Source organism: Oenanthe melanoleuca, chromosome Z, assembly GCF_029582105.1.
Source record: "Oenanthe melanoleuca isolate GR-GAL-2019-014 chromosome Z, OMel1.0, whole genome shotgun sequence".
Lineage (NCBI taxonomy): Eukaryota > Metazoa > Chordata > Aves > Passeriformes > Muscicapidae > Oenanthe > Oenanthe melanoleuca.
In genome coordinates this window covers 64,662,906-64,682,224 of record NC_079362.1, presented here as the reverse complement: position 1 = coordinate 64,682,224, position 19,319 = coordinate 64,662,906, and the positions used below count along the sequence as shown (strand labels likewise).

At 35.3% G+C, this 19,319-nt stretch overlaps 1 protein-coding gene across 1 annotated transcript in view; it reads right to left on the bottom strand.

Annotated features, from left to right (window-relative positions):
• The window catches only part of NUP155 (nucleoporin 155), a 28,452-nt gene that overhangs the window by 5,604 nt on the left and 3,529 nt on the right, over positions 1-19,319 (bottom strand). The window contains exons 5-26 of the mRNA XM_056514114.1: positions 18,979-19,071; positions 18,026-18,192; positions 17,505-17,610; positions 16,869-16,942; positions 16,472-16,563; positions 16,250-16,347; positions 16,012-16,164; positions 15,625-15,725; positions 14,248-14,418; positions 13,133-13,243; positions 12,148-12,242; positions 10,372-10,460; positions 8,000-8,059; positions 7,757-7,907; positions 6,862-6,928; positions 5,994-6,112; positions 5,686-5,789; positions 4,304-4,437; positions 2,336-2,527; positions 1,629-1,767; positions 828-963; positions 255-408 (exon numbers count right to left, since the gene is read on the bottom strand). Coding sequence (XP_056370089.1) covers positions 255-408; positions 828-963; positions 1,629-1,767; positions 2,336-2,527; positions 4,304-4,437; positions 5,686-5,789; positions 5,994-6,112; positions 6,862-6,928; positions 7,757-7,907; positions 8,000-8,059; positions 10,372-10,460; positions 12,148-12,242; positions 13,133-13,243; positions 14,248-14,418; positions 15,625-15,725; positions 16,012-16,164; positions 16,250-16,347; positions 16,472-16,563; positions 16,869-16,942; positions 17,505-17,610; positions 18,026-18,192; positions 18,979-19,071 — 2,606 coding nt within the window. The remainder of the gene's footprint in view (positions 1-254; positions 409-827; positions 964-1,628; positions 1,768-2,335; positions 2,528-4,303; positions 4,438-5,685; positions 5,790-5,993; positions 6,113-6,861; positions 6,929-7,756; positions 7,908-7,999; positions 8,060-10,371; positions 10,461-12,147; positions 12,243-13,132; positions 13,244-14,247; positions 14,419-15,624; positions 15,726-16,011; positions 16,165-16,249; positions 16,348-16,471; positions 16,564-16,868; positions 16,943-17,504; positions 17,611-18,025; positions 18,193-18,978; positions 19,072-19,319) is intronic.

Below are 19,319 nucleotides of genomic sequence, written 5' to 3'. Positions count from 1 at the left end.
AAGAAAAGTCCAGAGCTCCTATTAGAGAACTGGTTAGATTACTTTAAGCCCTGAATTACTATGCAACAATACTCAGGTTCACATTATTTACATGTCATCATTTCTATGGATGCTCCAGATATTGAGGCAAATTTATGATAAATCTTCACTTCACTAAACTATTCCATAATTTTATTAAAATAGTAAGTTCTAGACCCCTTCCAATCACACTGTTCTCTGGAGTGCAGTCATGATTTTTTTTGTAAGTTTCTTACATGGTGTCCAGCTTCTTCATTGCTTAACATGTTGGGGTCAGATGACAGCATCGGTGGTCCTGGCTTTTTGGGTACACTGGGAGACTGAGGAGCAGCTTTACTTTGATTCACTAACTCTTGAAGCGTGTCAGTGATACACTTGTAGCTGTTCAATCTATAAAGAGAGCAAAAGAAAATAAAAGCCTCGTAATTTTCATTGCAACTGTCTATGAAATAGTCTTCTCAAGTGTGTTATTGTATGCCTTTGTAGACAGTTACTAAAATTTTAAAAGGTCACAGATAATTGTCAGCTGGTTGTCACAATCTAGTTTGTTCTCATTCATCTTTTTAAAAAGTATTTCTGTACTGTTCTGATCACAATGTTTTCTGCATCTATCACCCCTTGTTTCAGATTAATTTGCTGCAATATTAATCATAATCAAGGGGAGCATGCTGGGCAAAAATATTTATATTGTGTCCCTTATCATAAAATGCTTATTATTACTCTGCATTCCTTCCCTAAAACAGCTACTTTTCCAGTTACTTGAAATAAAGTACCTCATTTAATGATCATAAATTATCCTGACAACTTGCCTTTCTTGAAAAGCTTGGAGTCCAACAACATCTTCTTCTGGTTCTCCATTTTTATAGAAATGAAGGCCAAGACCTTGGGGATCCTTCTTTTCAGCAGCTGTAAGAGACAGCTCTACTACTCCCTCATAGAAACGCACTAGGAAAAACCAAAACAAATATCACTGTTCATTATTGTATTAAATTCACAACAAAATGGTAAGTGACATTGAACATGTCTCATTTTAGCAAGCAAGAAAATGCTACTTTATTCACTCTGGTATATATCATATAAAGTCTACACCTGTTCCTACCCTGTGGCACTTACATACAAATTTGAAGTTAAGATACTAAGCTACATAGAACATCCTGCACAATACATAATACTGTACAGAGTTCCATTTCTTAATCGTTATATAATCTAAGTATATAACTGATATACTAGCTTCTGCTGCACTAATTAGGATTCAGAACCACCTTTCAAACAATGTAATTAATAGAAAAGGCACCTGAAACCCTCTGCTTACATAGAACCTAGTAACATAATATTTTTCTTAAAAATACTTTAACCACATATATGAAAAAAATGCATACTGCATTATGAAGTAAGTGACTGGGACTATTATAATTTAGAAATGGATTTCTTGGTTGGTTTGTGGAATCCAGCAAGACTTTAAAAAAGGCTGGCACATTTCAATTTTAAGTGTTATTAACCAATTGTTTATGGTAAAAACTGAGTTGAAAATTAGTAAACAAAACAAACAGAAAAGATGGCATGAAAGGATACCACAATATTATTCAGCATGATCAGTGACTGGCTCTTACCCTGCCTGTACTGTGCACAAACATTAGCAAGGTCTACTTGATTGCTGATCTTCTGGTACTCTTTCAGTGACTCCCTCAGCATCTTCTCTTTTTCCATTTTGCTTTGAGCTTGTCGAGACCGCTGAAGAAGTTCATTTGCCTAAAAACATGCAAAATGGAAATTATTAACATGAGCACATCCTGAACAGGTCATGGATACTGTTAATGAACTATTACTCCAAATTTCAAAGCTGAAACAGCAGAAAGACCATCCTCTCAAAAGTACTCTCTGGTCACTAAGTTTCAAGCAGAAGGGCTACAATAACATTAGAAGTTTGAAGACTTAACCAACTGCTTTCCTATTCTCTCTTCTTCAGTTACTTGTTTCAAATTTATTTGAAAAGCTTCAAAGATCTAACTTCTTAAAAACAAATGTCTGGCACAAATTCCAGTCAACTGTAGAACTAATGAAAACCAAGATACTATGCTGAGGAAAGAATTAGAGAAACTATGAAAATTACAAATAACTACAAATGCTTAAAATAATTTTTGTGTAAAGTTCAGCATTAATCAACTGAAAGAAAAAAACATGCCCACAACTTGACTTCATTATTTCTTCTTCTTTTGAAACTACTTGAGTATAATGACTTACAAGCTGGCCAATGTACCTCTTTTGAGCGTGTTCTCAAGTTGTGTTTTGGTGCTGAAAAATCTGGAAGTGCACTTACCTTTGAACACACAGCATCATCAGTGCTATAAAGAAGAGGACAGATATCTTGCAAATGGGCAATGATTCCATCCACAGCCGCATTATCTCTGATGTAACAGTTTATAAGAGATGCAATGAGTGCTCCAGTCAGCTCTCTATCTCTAATCACCAAGTCTTTAAAAGCAGTAATCTTTAGCTGTTCTTGAAGCTCCTGAAGATGAGACAGAATTTTATTAGTTTACCAAATCTTTTACTTGAGCCTTTTTAGAAATGTCTGAATGTTCCAGCAGCAAAATTAACTGTTTCTAAGAATTAGAAACATACAAAACTCCAATGACTACAATGTACAGCATAGAAATATATTATTTAAAATACACATTTAATAGCAAGATAAAAATAATAAAGCAAGGGCTACTACTGAAGGCACTAGATCCCTATATGCCAAAGGACAGTGAGAATTCTCTTCTTAATAGACTTCTTCTGCCATCTTCAATATGTGTCACCTCTATTTCAGAGCTGTGTCAGTATACGAATGGAATTAGAACGTCCTTTTACTTCACAGGGCACTATCAGAATGCACACCCTATAAATCTGCTAAAATTTTTAATAACTGGATCAATCTCACTGCTGCCATAGATGAAAAAAAAAAGATTCAATAAAAGCAGGAGTTTGAAAATGTTGAGGTCTGAACTCTATGCTTTTTAAGATTAAATTACATTGAAAGCTTTTAGTTTTTGAAAATTTGTTATGAATATTTGTGAATATATGACTATATGAATATAGTTGCCAGTAGTGTCTAGGCAGTGTCTATGTAGTATCTATAGATGATACTACCAGCATGATAATATGACTACAAAAACTCTAAATCTACTGAAGACAAAGGAAAACATTTTACTTCTTAAACAGTTAGTTAGCTCTTTGTCCAACACAAATAAAAGTTGCCCAAAGCTCCCCAATGCAACATTATGAAGAGCAACAGCTTCTGTGACTCTCTAAGCTTTCAGAATTATTCTTTTTCTGAACAAATAATCCTCAAATAATCCTATCAACTTTAAGGACAAAATGCCTAGTATTCAAATTATTATATTTTTTTAAGGCTTGGCTGTGAATTTGACACTATTAAAGGGTGCACAGCAATAGCACTCATTGTTCTACAAGCTTCCCTCTTCACAAAGCAGTAAGAACTGGGATCATTTAGCCTGGAGGCTTAGAGGGCAATGTGTGGGATCTATATTTTTGAGAAATTGTAAAGAATGCAGAGTCAGGTTTTTCTCAGCAGTAACCAGTAACAGGACACTGCACAACGGTAAAAAAATGAAGTGGAGGAAATTAGACCTGAATAGAAATCTTTCTTGCACTAGGGGTAGTTCAACACTGGAACAGGTTGCTCAGAGACACTGTGGAGTTCTCATCTTTATTGATATTAAAATCCTTACTGGACACAGTCCTGGGCAATCTGCTCTAGCTGCCCGTGCTTTGAGAGTCAATTAGATTATTCCCCCCATTGCACAGGGGACATATCATCTCCAGTGGTTCAACCTCAGCTGTCCTGTGGTACATTTTGGTACAGACAGAAGATCAAGGACTCTATTACTCTATTGTTGTCCATCTTTCACCAAGACTAAGGCAAAGAGGAAATTCCACTTGGCTGGAAAACACTGGTCTATTCTTTTCAGCACATTTTGAAGAATGTGCTTACAGTAAAAAACCCAGTAATTTATAAAATGACATTCAGTATTAACTATCAATAAAAGCAGAACAATTTATTGTTAGTGACACTTCTTATTGCATTAAACTGAGTGATTATGTCAATACTACATGTCAGTCTCTTGAACATTTGTGACCACATATAGAAAAATTTATATGTGGTTTAAAGTTCATATGTTTCTCAGTTAATTTAAATAATAGCCCTTGGGAACACTTAGGCAGCAAAAGAAATTCAGGTGACTAGTACAAACAAATTAAAATTGTATTATCCAGATCTTACCTTCTGAAGCTCACCTACAGCAACACTGAATTGGTGCTCACATAACAACTTCCATAGCGCCAGTGCCTGGCAGGTTTTGCGAACAAGCTGCTGGATGCCTTGAAGTGAGGTCTTCTCAGTTAGCTGTGCCTCAGCTGAAAAACCAGAGACTGTCAGCAAGTAATTGTTCTACATGTTTCAAATAAACATCTAAGTTTTTCAGGTTTTTCAGTAATCATCTCCTTAACTTTCTACTTTTTTTCTCTTCCATTTTTGATCAATGCTGTCCAGCTCTCTTGGAAGATAAATCCCATATTAACACTGCCCCAAAACAACCCTCTGTTAACATGTACTTCAAACTATATTTGAAAGGAACAAAGGAATTGTACTCTCTGAAAAACAAGTATGGTTTCCTCTGAATGCACCAGATTTACACATCAATCTTAAATTTTTATCGTTCTTTTTTTTCAAAAATAGTTACTATAAATATATTTCTGATGAACATAAAAGAAATAAACACATACATATTCCCTTTTTGTTTGATTTCTGTATTTACTTGTAGAGAGAACAATTACAACTACAGCTGTGGTTAATACTGTCTACACTATCTTTAAAGCAACAACTACTCCTAAAACTAAAATATTTAAATCTGGTAGGATGTATTATGTAAACTGAAAGAATAACGTTTTCATATTTACAACACAGACTGAACATAATTGCAACAATTGAGTGTTCACACTTCACAAATAAAGTTAACAATAATTACATTGTGTCATTCACCAATCAAAAAAGATTTATGAACTCAGTAAAGAACAAAAATAATAAAAAACAATTATTAAAGGTCTACCAAATCCTACATAGTGACTTACGGAGAATTTTTACACTTGCACTAATAAAAGCCCAGGATTATACCCATGTGGATGACAAACATCCTCAATTCCATATATGCAGCAGCAACACCTCCCAACTTAAGTGCTGCAAAAGCCACACTTAAGAGGACAAGAATTCAAATGGGCTTTGTAACCGACCTAATATTTCTAAACAAAGTTTTGTACGCATTTCAATGACTGTACCTTTGGAAACCTGCACTACAGTAGTTTTTCTATAGGACATCATGCTCACTTGTCTCATAAAATAACTGCTTAATAAATGCTACCTTGTAAATGGTTGTGCAGTTACTAACTACTATATTGAAAAGACTAAATGATCTTATCCATAATGAAGAACATTAGAAAGGAAAAAAAAGGAGGCAGGTAAGTCTGCAAAAAAATGGCATGATGATTAACATAAAATTTGTGTGGAAAAACATCCTTTTTATTCCATAGATCTCACAAGAAAAGTGAGAAAGGCAACAACCAAATGCACCATTCCTTGATATTTCCTGTTTAAAAATAACTACGTACCATGATATTTCCTCTGGAGCTCTTGCTGGACTTGCTGAGAACTTCCACCATCAGGTCGCATAAAACCCAGGAGCCTCTGTTGCAGATTGGCTGGTGTGCTGAAACTGCAATTTAAAAAAACCCAAAAAAATGCTAGTATGATTACAAATACTGAATTCCTTACAGATGACTCTAACAAACTCATTTTTAGCATCTAAATGTTGAAACTGAAGACCATACAAACACTTCAATTCAACAAAACAACTATGGTAGTTTTTCAAAAGATGGACATTAAATGCCACATGTAAATTTACCACAATTGATAATACCTTGGGTTTCCAAGTGCTCCTACTGTAGCAAATTGTGAGTTTCTGTCCAAAAATTCTTGCAAACCTTTCAGCTCTTGTAGCACACATTCCAGCATACGGGATGGAACACTGCTTTCTATCTGAAAAAGAAAGCAAACTTCTTTACAGAAAGCTGGGTTTTCACACTTCTTTTTTGAAAAAAATTCAATTTTAAGATAACATCACTGAAAAGACAAGTAAGAGGTTAACAGATTACTAGAATACATGATTATACCACATCCATTGAGGCGGCACAGAGGTGAAGAGGCAGGAGCCCATTGAAGATACAACGTATTCAAAATGCTACTTTCTTTGCCTCCCTGATAATTAAACGAGCTATGCTTTACTTCTTCCAACTCTAAGCCAGAAAAGGATTGAAAATTGGATTCTATTAACAACCACAGCCAGAAAAAAAATTATTTTGATCATGGACAAAAAATGAAACAGCAAGATGTTAGTTAGGAAAATGACGGATATATTTTAATGCCCTTCCAGAACTGCTATCCGAAGCCACTAAAGCATTTTATTTTTAGGGTTTTTCTGGAGAGAGTATGCAGAAACCATAAGTGAGTATCAAGGAAGTGCCATCAGTAATTTGCCATTGCCAATTAAGAGCAGAAACTCAGTTAATCTGGTTTCTTAGAAAGTAACATTTAAACTAATAGGTTAAAAAAGACAACTAAGTAACAGTTAAGAGCTAAGCATTTAAGTAAACAGTGACATGACAAAGGATGGGTTTTGTACCTAACAGTTTATAACTGGGAATGGAACTTTAAAAGGACTTCAGAAGTTTAAAACTACTTAAATACTAAGAGAAACTTCTAAGAATATAGAATAATCTTTTACATACTGCAACAACTTCTCGATTGCCACTTTTGAAAACTCTCTCCACGACTATACTGCCATCCCAAATATTTCTGCAAAATAAAACAGTTTGTGTTAAAAGCCAAGTCATTTAACCAAGTATTTTTTCAAGCCTTCTATGTACGATTTTTTAAAAAGAAATGCTAAAACTTTAAAATTAAAAGTCTAAAATAAAGATTAATTTTGGATGAAAACTAAACATTCAAAAATCTAGCCATTATATAATCATGAATAGTACAGATATAAATAATAAATGAAATTCCAGATTTTAAAACTTTAATTAAATTAGACACTTTCAAGTATTATAGATGAAAATAATTTCCTGGAAATATAGTGTAAATAAATAACTCTCCTAAAAAAAAAAACCTCTTTCCTAGTCAGCAAGCAAAGAGATCACCAACATATGCAGAATTCTGTTCTTGCTTGGGTTGTTTAGGGCTCAACATCCAAGGTAACAGAATCATTAGTCTTGCTTCATTGTTCTGACTTGAGCATTCTGATTAAAGATTCTTCATAGAAATTACTTAAAGACAGGACTTTGATCTTGTAAGTCCTTCTGCATTTGTTTTGTCTGTCAATAGGAGTTTAAAACACACAACTCATAGGTTTGAAAAATAAACCTGCAGTTTTCAGAGTTGTGTTTATGCACTTGACTGCAGGCTCAGTATCTATGTAACTTTCCTACCATATGCATTCAATGTATTAAAAGAGTTACAAAAACAACATATTATATAGACAGGTATTTCATAAAGACAACATTGAAATCTATTAATTTCCAATTTAAATGCTATTAATATAGAATGCACCACCTACAAGCATTAGTGCAAAGATGAACTATGAAACAAATTGAGTAGCGGAATCTCCTTTTACAAAGACCTCACCCTATAATCCGGGCAAAGTATATGCAGATGCCATTGTGTCTGCCAGAAAATACTATTTCAGGACCCATCATTCCGCTAATGGATGTACCAGGGTGAGACATGGAATTTCCGGGAGGAAATATGGGAGTCGACATAGCAGAAGGCTGCAAGCCTAGGGTAAAAATAGGTAAATATTACTCATTTGAATGTCAATGAAAAAGCCTACTTAAAAAAATAAATAAAAAAAGGAAAAGAAGGTGTTACCTTGACCAGGTGTTAAAATGCTAGGATTCGAATATGGACTATCAACAGTCAAAGGGGAACCTAAGAAAGGAAAAGAAATAAAACTAAGTTTGTTGAATACAATCCAAAACAACCCCCTCCCAAATCTAAGCCATATAGTATCTGTGCAAAAGCAGCAAAGTTATTAAATCAAACACTTTAAATGTAAATGTTTTATTTATAGCTTATTTATAGTTGAGTATCAAATTGCACTCATTTCTTATCAACCAACACTCCACAAGTCAAACAAATGGATACACTTCATTCAAGAGCAGTTGCAGCATTTTTTCCCCAGCATTCATGTGTGTGCATTCATTGCACACCATCTGTTGTCTGCACTGGATATAATATTGCCCACATACTTTCAGCCATTCCTCACCTTCTGAACATTGATATTACTTTTCATTTTTACATGGGGCAGATGTACAAACGCTAGAGTAACACTGCTAACTCAAAACACTAAGTCTGAGACTGTCCACAGCCTCAAGTTCAGCCGTGAAAACTCCATCTCCTCCTGCAAATTAAGTCTAATTTAAGACCTCAAAATAACAGGTACATGTGTGGTCATCTACAAAAACATACACATACCATTAGCAAGCCAAGTGATGTATCACAGAAAAGCAAAGAAAAACTGGCACTCTGCTTTTATCAAAGGATCCAGCTCTTGCCTAATTTGCTACAGTTCTCCCAACTTGGCACCACACAACAGCACAGGGCCAATGCATTCTCAGAGCACATTGTCATGTGTGCTAAAGCAAAGCACAAATTTGCAGAAAAGCTGCATGCAAACGCATGACTAGACTTTCAACAGTGGGAAAAAATAGAAATAAGTTAAAGGCGCCTGGCCTTTTAATGTAAACATTATTTTTACGTAGTTTCACATGCAAAATTATGAGGTAGTTGAATGAATTTCTGTCAGCAATGTCTGACCCACCACATGAGACATCCACAATATTAGACTCTTAATTTCACATGACAGTTCTCTACCCTTTGAGCAAACCGAGAAAGTAGTAGAAGAATGGTGCCATCTTCCACCTGGACCTGTTACTGAAGCAAAATGGAAACACCTGCTTTGATACTAGGTTTGAAAGAGACATTTATAACAGAATGATAAATATGCAACCATTTACACTTGGGAAAAATACATTTACTCCTAAAATTAGACTCCTTGATGACTACACAGGTTTCTGCCATTTCCCCCAAAACCTAATTTCCTTCTTAGTCTGTTCCTAGCACCTATTCTTCCCGTAGCTGCTGTTCTCTCCAATTCAGATTTAATTTCACACTCTTATGCCTTGCCTCAGCTCTTGTCCACACTGTTACTGTTCCACACCAAAAGGGTTGGAAAGCGATGCCGTTGATTCATTAAAGTAGCCACTCTTCTTAGAGTTTTAATAGTAAAAAATTCTGAAAAACAGGGTCAACTGTTTTCCCTCAACTTCCTAGTTCACCACATTTTTCCCCAATATTTAGGAATTTAGATACATATCAATACGGTAATGAAATGGAATTTCTATGGTAATGAAATGGAATTTCTTTAAATTCCAGGCAAACAAGTTTATTTCCCTAGTCTGTTGTGTAAAACTGAATACCCTATGTCAGATGAAGGAAGAGAATCTCATACATTAATGAGTTCTTGATAATAATTAATTAATTAATCTTGATAATTAATTTTATTCAGTATTTCAATCAGAATTTCAAACTCATCATCATGAATTTCTTTTTTAAAAATCCTTCCAATCTGGAATTGAGTAACAGCAACTGTAAAAATTTAAGTGAATCTGAAAGTAAAAAAAGGCCTTCACTCCAAGAAGCATCAAGTTCTGAGGAGAAAAAATTAGCACTTTTCTCCTTTGTAGGTGGCACTGAAGACTGAAGCAGCAACCAAATGCTGAAGATAGAGCTTTTAAGGGGAGAAACCACTCCAAATGACTAGCTCATTTCTTGATCAAATTTCTTCGTCTTTCTCATAAGCAGTATCTGTAGAGGCATGACAATGACAATGTAGGAAGATTGTTATAGCTACACAACAACCAACTAAGCTTTGTGAAGTCTGGAATATATTATTGATAAGTTGCTCTCTGTCTGCTGAAATTACTCTGGAAGTAACAAATGTAAACCTACTTCGCAGTATCTTAACAGAGTATATGCAATAACACATTATGACCCTCTGAATAAATCAAAAAAATCACTCAAGAGAAATTGAAAAAGCTCTTGTCATTAACCAGGTAGTAAGTGAAAAACATAATTTATTTCAGACAAAAAGAACACAAGTACTTATGAGAAGAAAAACCACAACACATTCAAGGAAAAGAAAAAAACCTGTCCCAAACTACGAATCACTTGCTACATACCTGCAGAAACAGGAGAACCCAAAATAGGTCCAACGTTGCTGGGAGGAGGCAGAGCTGATGGAAATCTCATTTGTGCTTCTCCACCATACCTGAAGTTTGCAACACCAAAAATTCTCAACATGTCATACACAGCCCATTCAACTTTCATGCCTTAGAGAATTAACATAATTTTTGGTTTCTTTTTAAATGAGGACTATAAATCCTAGTATAGTTTTAAAGAGAAATTTACCTATCCCAAAGTCAGGCTTATGCTTTAGAATCTTTTCAAGGTTTGCTTCTACAGAAAAGTGAAAAGGACACAGTTGAGATGACTCAAGTCTGTCCTTCCACAAGTAATTTCTATTCATCTATATCCTATAGTTACATGAGCACTTTGCTGTCTCTTCCCTTGCTAATTCCAGAGTTATCATCCATATTTTGTCTCAGATTTTGTCATGAAATTGAATATAATAAAGAGCAACTATTCACAACCTATTGCAAACAGCTGACTGACTGTAACACCTGTATAAGTTTTGGCAAGGAACTAATAAATCTTTGGGAACACAATACTCCAAGCTGCAGATTTTATCATCACTCTCAACAGACATATCTTATCAAAAACTGCTTTCTCTCCCTGTGAGGATAGCCAAGAGACCCAAAATATAGGGCCACAAGAACCTCATGAGGTTCAACAAGGCCAGGGGCAAAGTGCTGCATCTGGGTCAGGGCAATCCCAGACAAAGCATGGACTGGGAAAAAAAACTCATTGAGGGCAGTCCTGTGGAGAAACACTTAGAGGTTCTCATAGATGAAGAGCTGGAAATAAACCAACAGTCTGCCCAACACTATTCTGGGCTTCATCAACAGAGGAGTGTTGAGGTGATTTTTCCTTCCACCCTGTCGTTGTTATCCCCACATGCACAACCTCACTGCAACCAGCTCTGGGGTCCTTACTTCAAGAAAGACTTTGGACCCACTGGAGCAGGTCCACATGAGGCCATGAAGACCATCAGGGTCCTGAAGCAGCTCTGCTGTAAAGAGAGCTGAGGTTGCTCAGCTAGGAGATGAGAAGACTCTAGGAAGACCTTATAACACCTTCCAGGACCTAAAGTCTTATAAATTTCAAGGGAAAACAGCTTTTTACAAGAGCAGATATGATAGGACAAGTGAGAATAGTTTTAAACTAAAATATCAAACAGATTTAAGTTAGGCATTAGGAAAAATTTACTGTGAGGGAGGTGAGGCATTGGAAGAGGTTGGCCAAAGATAGTGAGGATATTCCATTTATTAAAGTATTCAAGGCCAGGATGGATGGGGCCATAAGCAACATTACCTAGTGGGTAGTATCCCTGCTAAAGGCAGAAGGGTTGAAACTAGGTGATCTTTAAGGTCCCTTCCAACACAAACAAATTTGTGACTCTATATATACACCAACCTCTTTAAGGCAGTTAATGAAAATACACATATTTGCACCATACCAAGGATATGCAGTACTAAAGATACATGGGATAGAATTTAATCCTCCAGAGTGGAAGCTCATACTTCATCACTCTAATTGTACTGGAAAAAACATACCAAACTAAACAACAATCACAGCTGAAACAAGCAACCAAACAACAAAAAAAAAAAAGAAAAAGCCACAAAACCAAAATCCACCACCACCAAAAACATCAACATCTTTAACCAAAAGTTACCAGGCCCTGAACTGGAAACAGGTTAAAAAGCCTGTACAAGTGTTTAGTGACCATAGTGATCCTGAGTATAATATTCAGAATGACAGACAGAATTAAAACTTACCTGAAGAATGCTCGAGTAGCCCAGGCAGATACTTCTCTATCACATGCAGCATTAGAACAGGCCAAAATAAGGCAAGTGGCACAGGCCTGATCCTCCTAGAGCATATTACAATGTTAGTGTGGTGTCATTTATCAAGCTGGTAAGAAATGTATAGAAGTTCCTCAATATCTAAAACAGTAAATACTTCCTCCATAATTTTATTTAGAAGCCAGGGAAATCAGCTCTTCCAAATTACAGAGAAGAAGTGAATCCCAGCAAAGTTATTTCATTGTATTAGGTAAGTTTTTGCTGTACAGCTTTTGCAAACTCAGTGCTGCTACAGGCAGGGAATAATCCCCATGCCTGACATTTAAGTATGACTAAGATTCATGCAATTTCTACAAATACAAAACCATAAATTACAATTGTGTTTGAAGAAAAAACACTTGTAAAAATCAGTGTTTGCATATTCTAATAAGCTGTTACAATACCAATTATGTCCTTTCCAAGCACAAGGGAATAGATTACAATGAACACTCACTACAAATATACACACTATTAGTCATATTAAAATTGCAATCCACAATAACCGAACTTCTGCTTGTTTGTTTACCTTAAGCTGCTAATAAAAAAGAATACCCAGACCAACTACACACACTTCTACTGGCCTTCAAAATATAAAAATCCTTTGTAGTAGCAGGAATTCAACTTTTTTTACAAACTCTTCCTCTCCTGCTCTCAGATGAACCTCTTTCTAAACCAAGAAGCCCACTACACTTCTGCATACAAGACACAGGAATTTCAGGGAAAGTCAATTACACATTCATTTTTAGATATCATAAAATGAGACATTATTTTTCTATACAATACAGCTTCATGTAGACAAAAGAAAAAGAAAAATTTACCAATTACTTTGATTAGTAAATGAAACATTGACCAGAAGGTTGCAGCAACAATGAAAAGATGACAAGTCTTCCACTTTTCATAACACACCAAAAGCTCTTACCTGATGCAACTTGAAAAATCTCTCAATCTCTTCTCCATCCCCACCAGTATTGCTCACAAGCAGATGCCTCAGCTGATCGACAGGTCTGAGTTTCTGAAACATAAAGCTTCCCTAAAAGTAAGGCAAAGCAAGTTAGACTGAAGTTGTATTTACTCTGTTTCATTACAACACACCGATCTTCATGATGTCTATCTTCAGCATTCTGAGTTTTCCTCCACTGGATCAAAACATACCTGGTGCCCAAAGCCCAGTTCCCAATCACTACTAAATGAAGGAAAGGCAGGCAAGCACTGCAATAGCTATAAACTCTCCATAAACCGAGTCAATTTTTCTATTCTTAGCCTAACACAAAGCATAGAATATAAGCATATGCAGAAAAAAAAGGTTTTGTGTATTGTGCAAATCTTGAAAACTGCCTGGAAGAAAAATGCTTGAAATGGTAAGGCTTCACATTAATCACCTTCCCTGCATTCAAGCTAACTACTACACAGGGCCCAATTAACACCCTTAACTAAACAGCTGCTATTAAACAAATGCAGCTTGCAGGTCTAGAGTTTGCAAGACATTAATATTTAAACATGATTTTAAATAGCCTATTGGTCAAAATATTGAGTGCCAAAAATATTGCTAAATGTAATCAGGAAAGTAGGAAAGTTCACTTCTTTCTTTTTGCTGGTTTGTTTTCTAAAACCCTCTCAAAAAACCCCCCAGGAACTTTTTCTATGACAAGTAAAAAATTATTAACTCAAATTTCAATTCCCAACAATATTTACTTGAACTATATTTTCTGGGCAGACATTGACTGTTTCAATTTCACATAACCAAGAACATAACCAAGGCTAAAAGAACTTCCCAGATAATTTGTATCTGCATGAGTTTCTGGAGAGCAACAAAAACGATTAATACACTGTATAAAAGAAGTTGATCTAAAACATTTGACTAAATTTAAAATAGGTACAGCTAATTCCAGCAATCCTCCTTCTGATTCCTTTTCATGTTCATAATATAATCCCTAAAACATATCTAAAATGCATCATATACAACAAGTATAGATGAGAAGTCCAATTTCATACTTAATTCTTCTGGTAATCTATATGAAGAAAAGTAATACTCACTTGGGCTGAAAGCAGAACAAACTTCTTAGGTGGCAACATGTGCTGCTGCACAACAACAGGTGAATCAGTTATGGGAATAATGTCTTTATTTAGTGGTGTCACAATCTTCTGAACTTTAAATTCATCGATAGCAGAAAGAGCCCAGGAATGTCCATCAACACGGGTTGTCATCTGAACAGCAGAAAGATATTATCTAAAGTTTGGTAGCAAACCTGGGTTTTGCACATCCACGTAATACTTTACTATTTACCAGAAATGACACAGAAATGACACAGAATAGAATCTGCTCCTCACACAAGAAAAGCCAAAGAAAATAACAGAAACAGAGAGTTACCACCAAATTTACATTATAATGTAATTAATTACATTACATTATATACATTATAATTATAATGAATAATGTATTGCTTCTTTTGGGGGACAGGGAGAGGTTTTTACCTTTAAATGTAAAACAACTTGCAAAGTAAGGCTGCTACAATACAAACAGCAACCATCTACTAACCACATCAGAATTAAGCACCATAAGCACCATGAATTTAAAAGATTTCTTTAAAAAAGTCAAAAAAAGCTGCAACTGAATTACAAAGGTTTACAAGACTTTTGTGGTTGACAGCAGTACTTCAAACATAACTCAGGAAACTAGTGAAGACATTCCAGAAAACTATATATGCTAACCAGGAAGAACTTCAAGAACAGAATTTCTGCTCAAGGCTGCAGTTTTGTTTGGGAAATCTAACTGTCTGCTGCTGTCAGGTGCCTTGCGGAAAAAGAGGTGAGTTTTTGCAGGGAAAGGATCTGAAACAACTCTGAAGTTCCTTTGTTAGTTATTAATTAAAACAGCAGATTAATCAAAACCTGACTTAGAAGCTTTTAACTTACATTGTCACTCCATTCACTCCAACTTTGCTATTTCTTCAGTAAACTACCTTTGATGTGTCACTACTCTACCTCAGCAAAAGACTTGAAATGTCTTTCAGAGATGAAATATATGTTTTCTCTGAACTGACATATCTGCATTTCAAACAACCTTTATCAAATTTTATACTGATCAATACCATTACGGACTATGTTTTTCTGTGCTTGTGCACAATATGCAGCATTGCTACAGACAAGGGTATTCTCAAATACATTAATGAGAAGTCAAGTCTTAGAAGTTAAGGCAATTGATTTTGACATGCAGCTTGCATCATGCTAGAAAAGTATGTTTGAACTAGGGATCTCTAGAGACTCATTCAGCTTTGTGAGTTTCCAAACTCCTTGTGAAGTTTTCTGTGACCTACTTATTCCTTGCAGATAGCATTGTTCAGGCATCTGTTACTATGAAAGAAAGCATAATACCTAGATGTCATCAAAATCATATAGAAGATTGCTTTATACCTGCGTTTCCATCATTGGCTTTTGAAAAGGGAAGGAATCGTGATTGACACACCACAGGATGTCATTATCTTCATTTTCTGAAGCTGCCATTAGCAGAACCCCTAGCAAGAATAGCAGTAGTAAGTCCATATTAGAAGCAACCATCGTGTATTAAATGCAAACTCATTAATTCATTCCTAAGTTAGCAAAACTCAATCTTTAAGTCTTATCATACAATCTAAATGGCAAATAGTATCTTCTGCATTTGTACATCATATGGCACTTCAAAAGGTCACTTTTAACACCATTTGCCATCTAAAAGGTAAAACAGATGTTTATAGAAGTCAAAGTAATAGCGACTGTCACATACAAAAAATCATCTCATCTGAGCCATGTTCCACTGCTTACCTTTGCTATAAAGAGCTCTGTGAACCTTTGCAGGCTTCTCTACATTGGAAGAAGCTGAAAACCCAGGTGGCAAACGGACATGGACCAAGGTTAACATGGAAGGACGAGCTGTTGGATGTTTAAATTGTGACGTACTAAAATACAGTCGAACACCTGAACAAAAGATAAAAAGGTCTCAAACTGTGCAGATACCATTTATCAGTTTTTGAGTAAAGCGGAATCAGCATTACTTTTTTACCTGCATGTGTGATTGCTAGTAGTTGACAGTCTATGGATTCAGAGTTTTCAATCACTGCTATTTGAATAATAGGCTTAAATACAGAACGATCAATTGTTCTGAAAAATAAAAAGAAAACCAATACACTTTTAATCCAAAGAAACAGGCAAATTCTTCAAAATTGTACTGTGAAACTATGGGCCTTAAAGGAAGCCTCATACACTGTAACTGTCATGAACATACCTGGCAATGCTCCCTGCAGCAGACACAATAGCATTTTGTGAAAGAGAAGTAACCCTGGTCATTCCTTGACCATCTTGCCCCAAATCATAAACCTGAAATTCAATAATACAGCTTAGTGATTTTTGAATGAATTAATAAAATCAGCCTCACTTATTAAGAAGCAACTCAAGCTGTATTTTTATTTTGTACTCATGCTTCCATAGAACTGAGGCTACTCTTTCCTCAGAAAAGCAGTATTTCAAGTCTTCAGCACACACATTGCTACAAAAACATAAACAGGAGTAAGGGCCTGACATAGCTACAGAGAATTCTCAAGTATTGAAGTTAACTTACAAAGGTACCTGTGCATTACTACACATGTTAATAACAGACCGAAGAGTTGCAAGAAGTAACATACTTGCAGGACTCCTTTTTCTGAGCGTGTATACAAGATATTTCGAGAGTTGTCAATGGCGATTTGAACTACAGGATCTGGAGAGGGAGAAAAAAAAAGGGAGAACCAGCAAATCAACAATGGACTGGGAAAGCAAGTTTAGGACAGAGTATCTATAAAATAATGAATTTAAAGTTCACAAGAACTGCACCTTCATACAGGACTGCTGCTGTAACTGACTTAAAACAGCAATCAACTAACACAACTGCTAGTAAACAAACAACAGAAAAAAATCCTAGAGCAAAACCTTTAGTTTCAAAATAATTTTTCACTAAGCAGTGAAAGAGGGTAAGATTATTCACTTTTACATTTTCCATGTTCATAGTTATACCACTAAGCACATATTAATTTTGTGCTACAGATCACTAATTTTAGTCAGAAATGTCAATTTTGTCAGGCCTTGCCATCTATGTCCTAAACTAAATAAACAATCTGTTTCAATTTGTGCAATTCTTTCCTAATTATTCACCACTTCAAATATCATTAACAATAACTAAGTGATCTGAGTATGCTAAATATTCAGACTGCCTTCTTGGTAGTATTATTTTAAAAGATTACATTAAATTACTGGCTAATACGAACTTTAACATCAGTACTTACCATCCTCTGAGAATGTGAACTGTAGCAACGAAGGAATAAGAAAAGACAGCGCACTCTTTGAATGATTAATTTTTCTACAGCGCTGGCTAAACCAGCCTGCTTCAGCCTACAATTTAAAACAAACACAGCATTGAAAGAAAAAGCAAAACGAAAACTGAACTAGGAGTGATATTAAAAGACATTCAAAGGACAAGGATGAAAACAAGTAAAGATCTAACCGCAAACTATTGATTTAATTGAACAAGTATGTATTATTCAATGGAAAGAAAACAATGATCATTAAAAAGAAAATTTTGCATTTAAAAATGTGTGCAGATGTTGCAATTTTAATTTTTAAAGTTAACCAAAGCTGCACTGCTATTCCCCACAGAAACACTACTTCTTCAAAGAAAATGCATCTACTCTAAGCTGTTTTGCAATCAAGATGTGCAACACAAATTTGAAATGTTTTAGAACTATTATTGCTGAGGTCCTCCAACAGTGAAACAATGAAAAAAGCCTGTTGTAAAACCCGTAGTCACCTGGTATGCAACTTCATATAAGCAGCCATCTTTTCCTGCCAGAAAGATCCTCCCATTATCAGTGGATGTGATTGCCACGATGTAGGTGTTGTCAGTAGGGAGCGAATACAGAGGATCTGGTAGCAGCTGCATTCCTCCAGACATGCTGTCATTGAGTGATCCAGCACCTTCAGTAAACAAACAAACATAAATCCTCTTCAGTTTCTAAGCTGTTTTAATAAATACGACAGGTCTGTGATACGAAACATTCCAGAAAACAATAATAAAAAAATTACAGCAAACTTCATAGTTACTGAACATATTCAAGAACAGCTTCTGTCCAGTGTGAATTGCAGAGTAACAAATCCATTCTATGTAGGTTTCCAAGGAAGGAAATGCAGTGTTTTTAATTTCTATAGACTGTTCTCTTCTCTAAATCACACCAAGTCCAAAACATAGGTTTCTACTTGTTTTCTCTTCCACACTGACATATTACAAATTAAAAAAAAGTACAGTTCTCTTACTTTCACCAAACAATTTTTTCTCTTACTATATATGGAATAAAAGCATGTTATCAGGTTCTCAATTTTTGTGGTTGGAATACAAATGCCAACAAAGTTAATGAACTCCATCCACAAGTTTCAAGATTCATGCTCCTGTCTTCTTTCCCTCTCCAATATGCTGTTTAATTAACAGGAACATATGTTTGAAAAGCTCTTTTTACATTAAATAGTTGAGTAATAATACTCAATGCTTCTCATGGAGTCTAAGATCCAGCAAGTGCATACACCATAAAAATTATCTTACCTGCTTGTAACATGATTTAAAGATTTAAAAACTAGCAAAGCACTTGGCACATGGAGATTTTTTTATTTTTTGAATGACTACTAATAAAACTGCCAAATAAAGATGGGAATTAACACATTCCCATGTGTTAATACACAACTGGGAATAAGGGGAGAAGAGAGAATTACCTGACTGTATATTAGAACAATGAAGCCCTAAAATCACAATATCCACAGGAGTAGCCAGAACAAGTAAGTGTCGTACATGAGGCTGGAAGATACCTAAACAGAAAAAGAAAATTTTAGTTTGCACACTGCTTCTCTGATCACTATGATGTAAGCAAATAAATCAATTGCAAAGCCACATCAACTGATTAGACACAATGTTAAGCCTAATAATCTGTGGAATTATAGAATTAGAAAGAAGTATCAGCAAGCAGCTTGACTTCCACTTCATGAAATACAGGATCTTTAAAATGATATTTCTCTTACCAAAATGCTTCTTTTAAACTTAACTCACCTGTCAATTC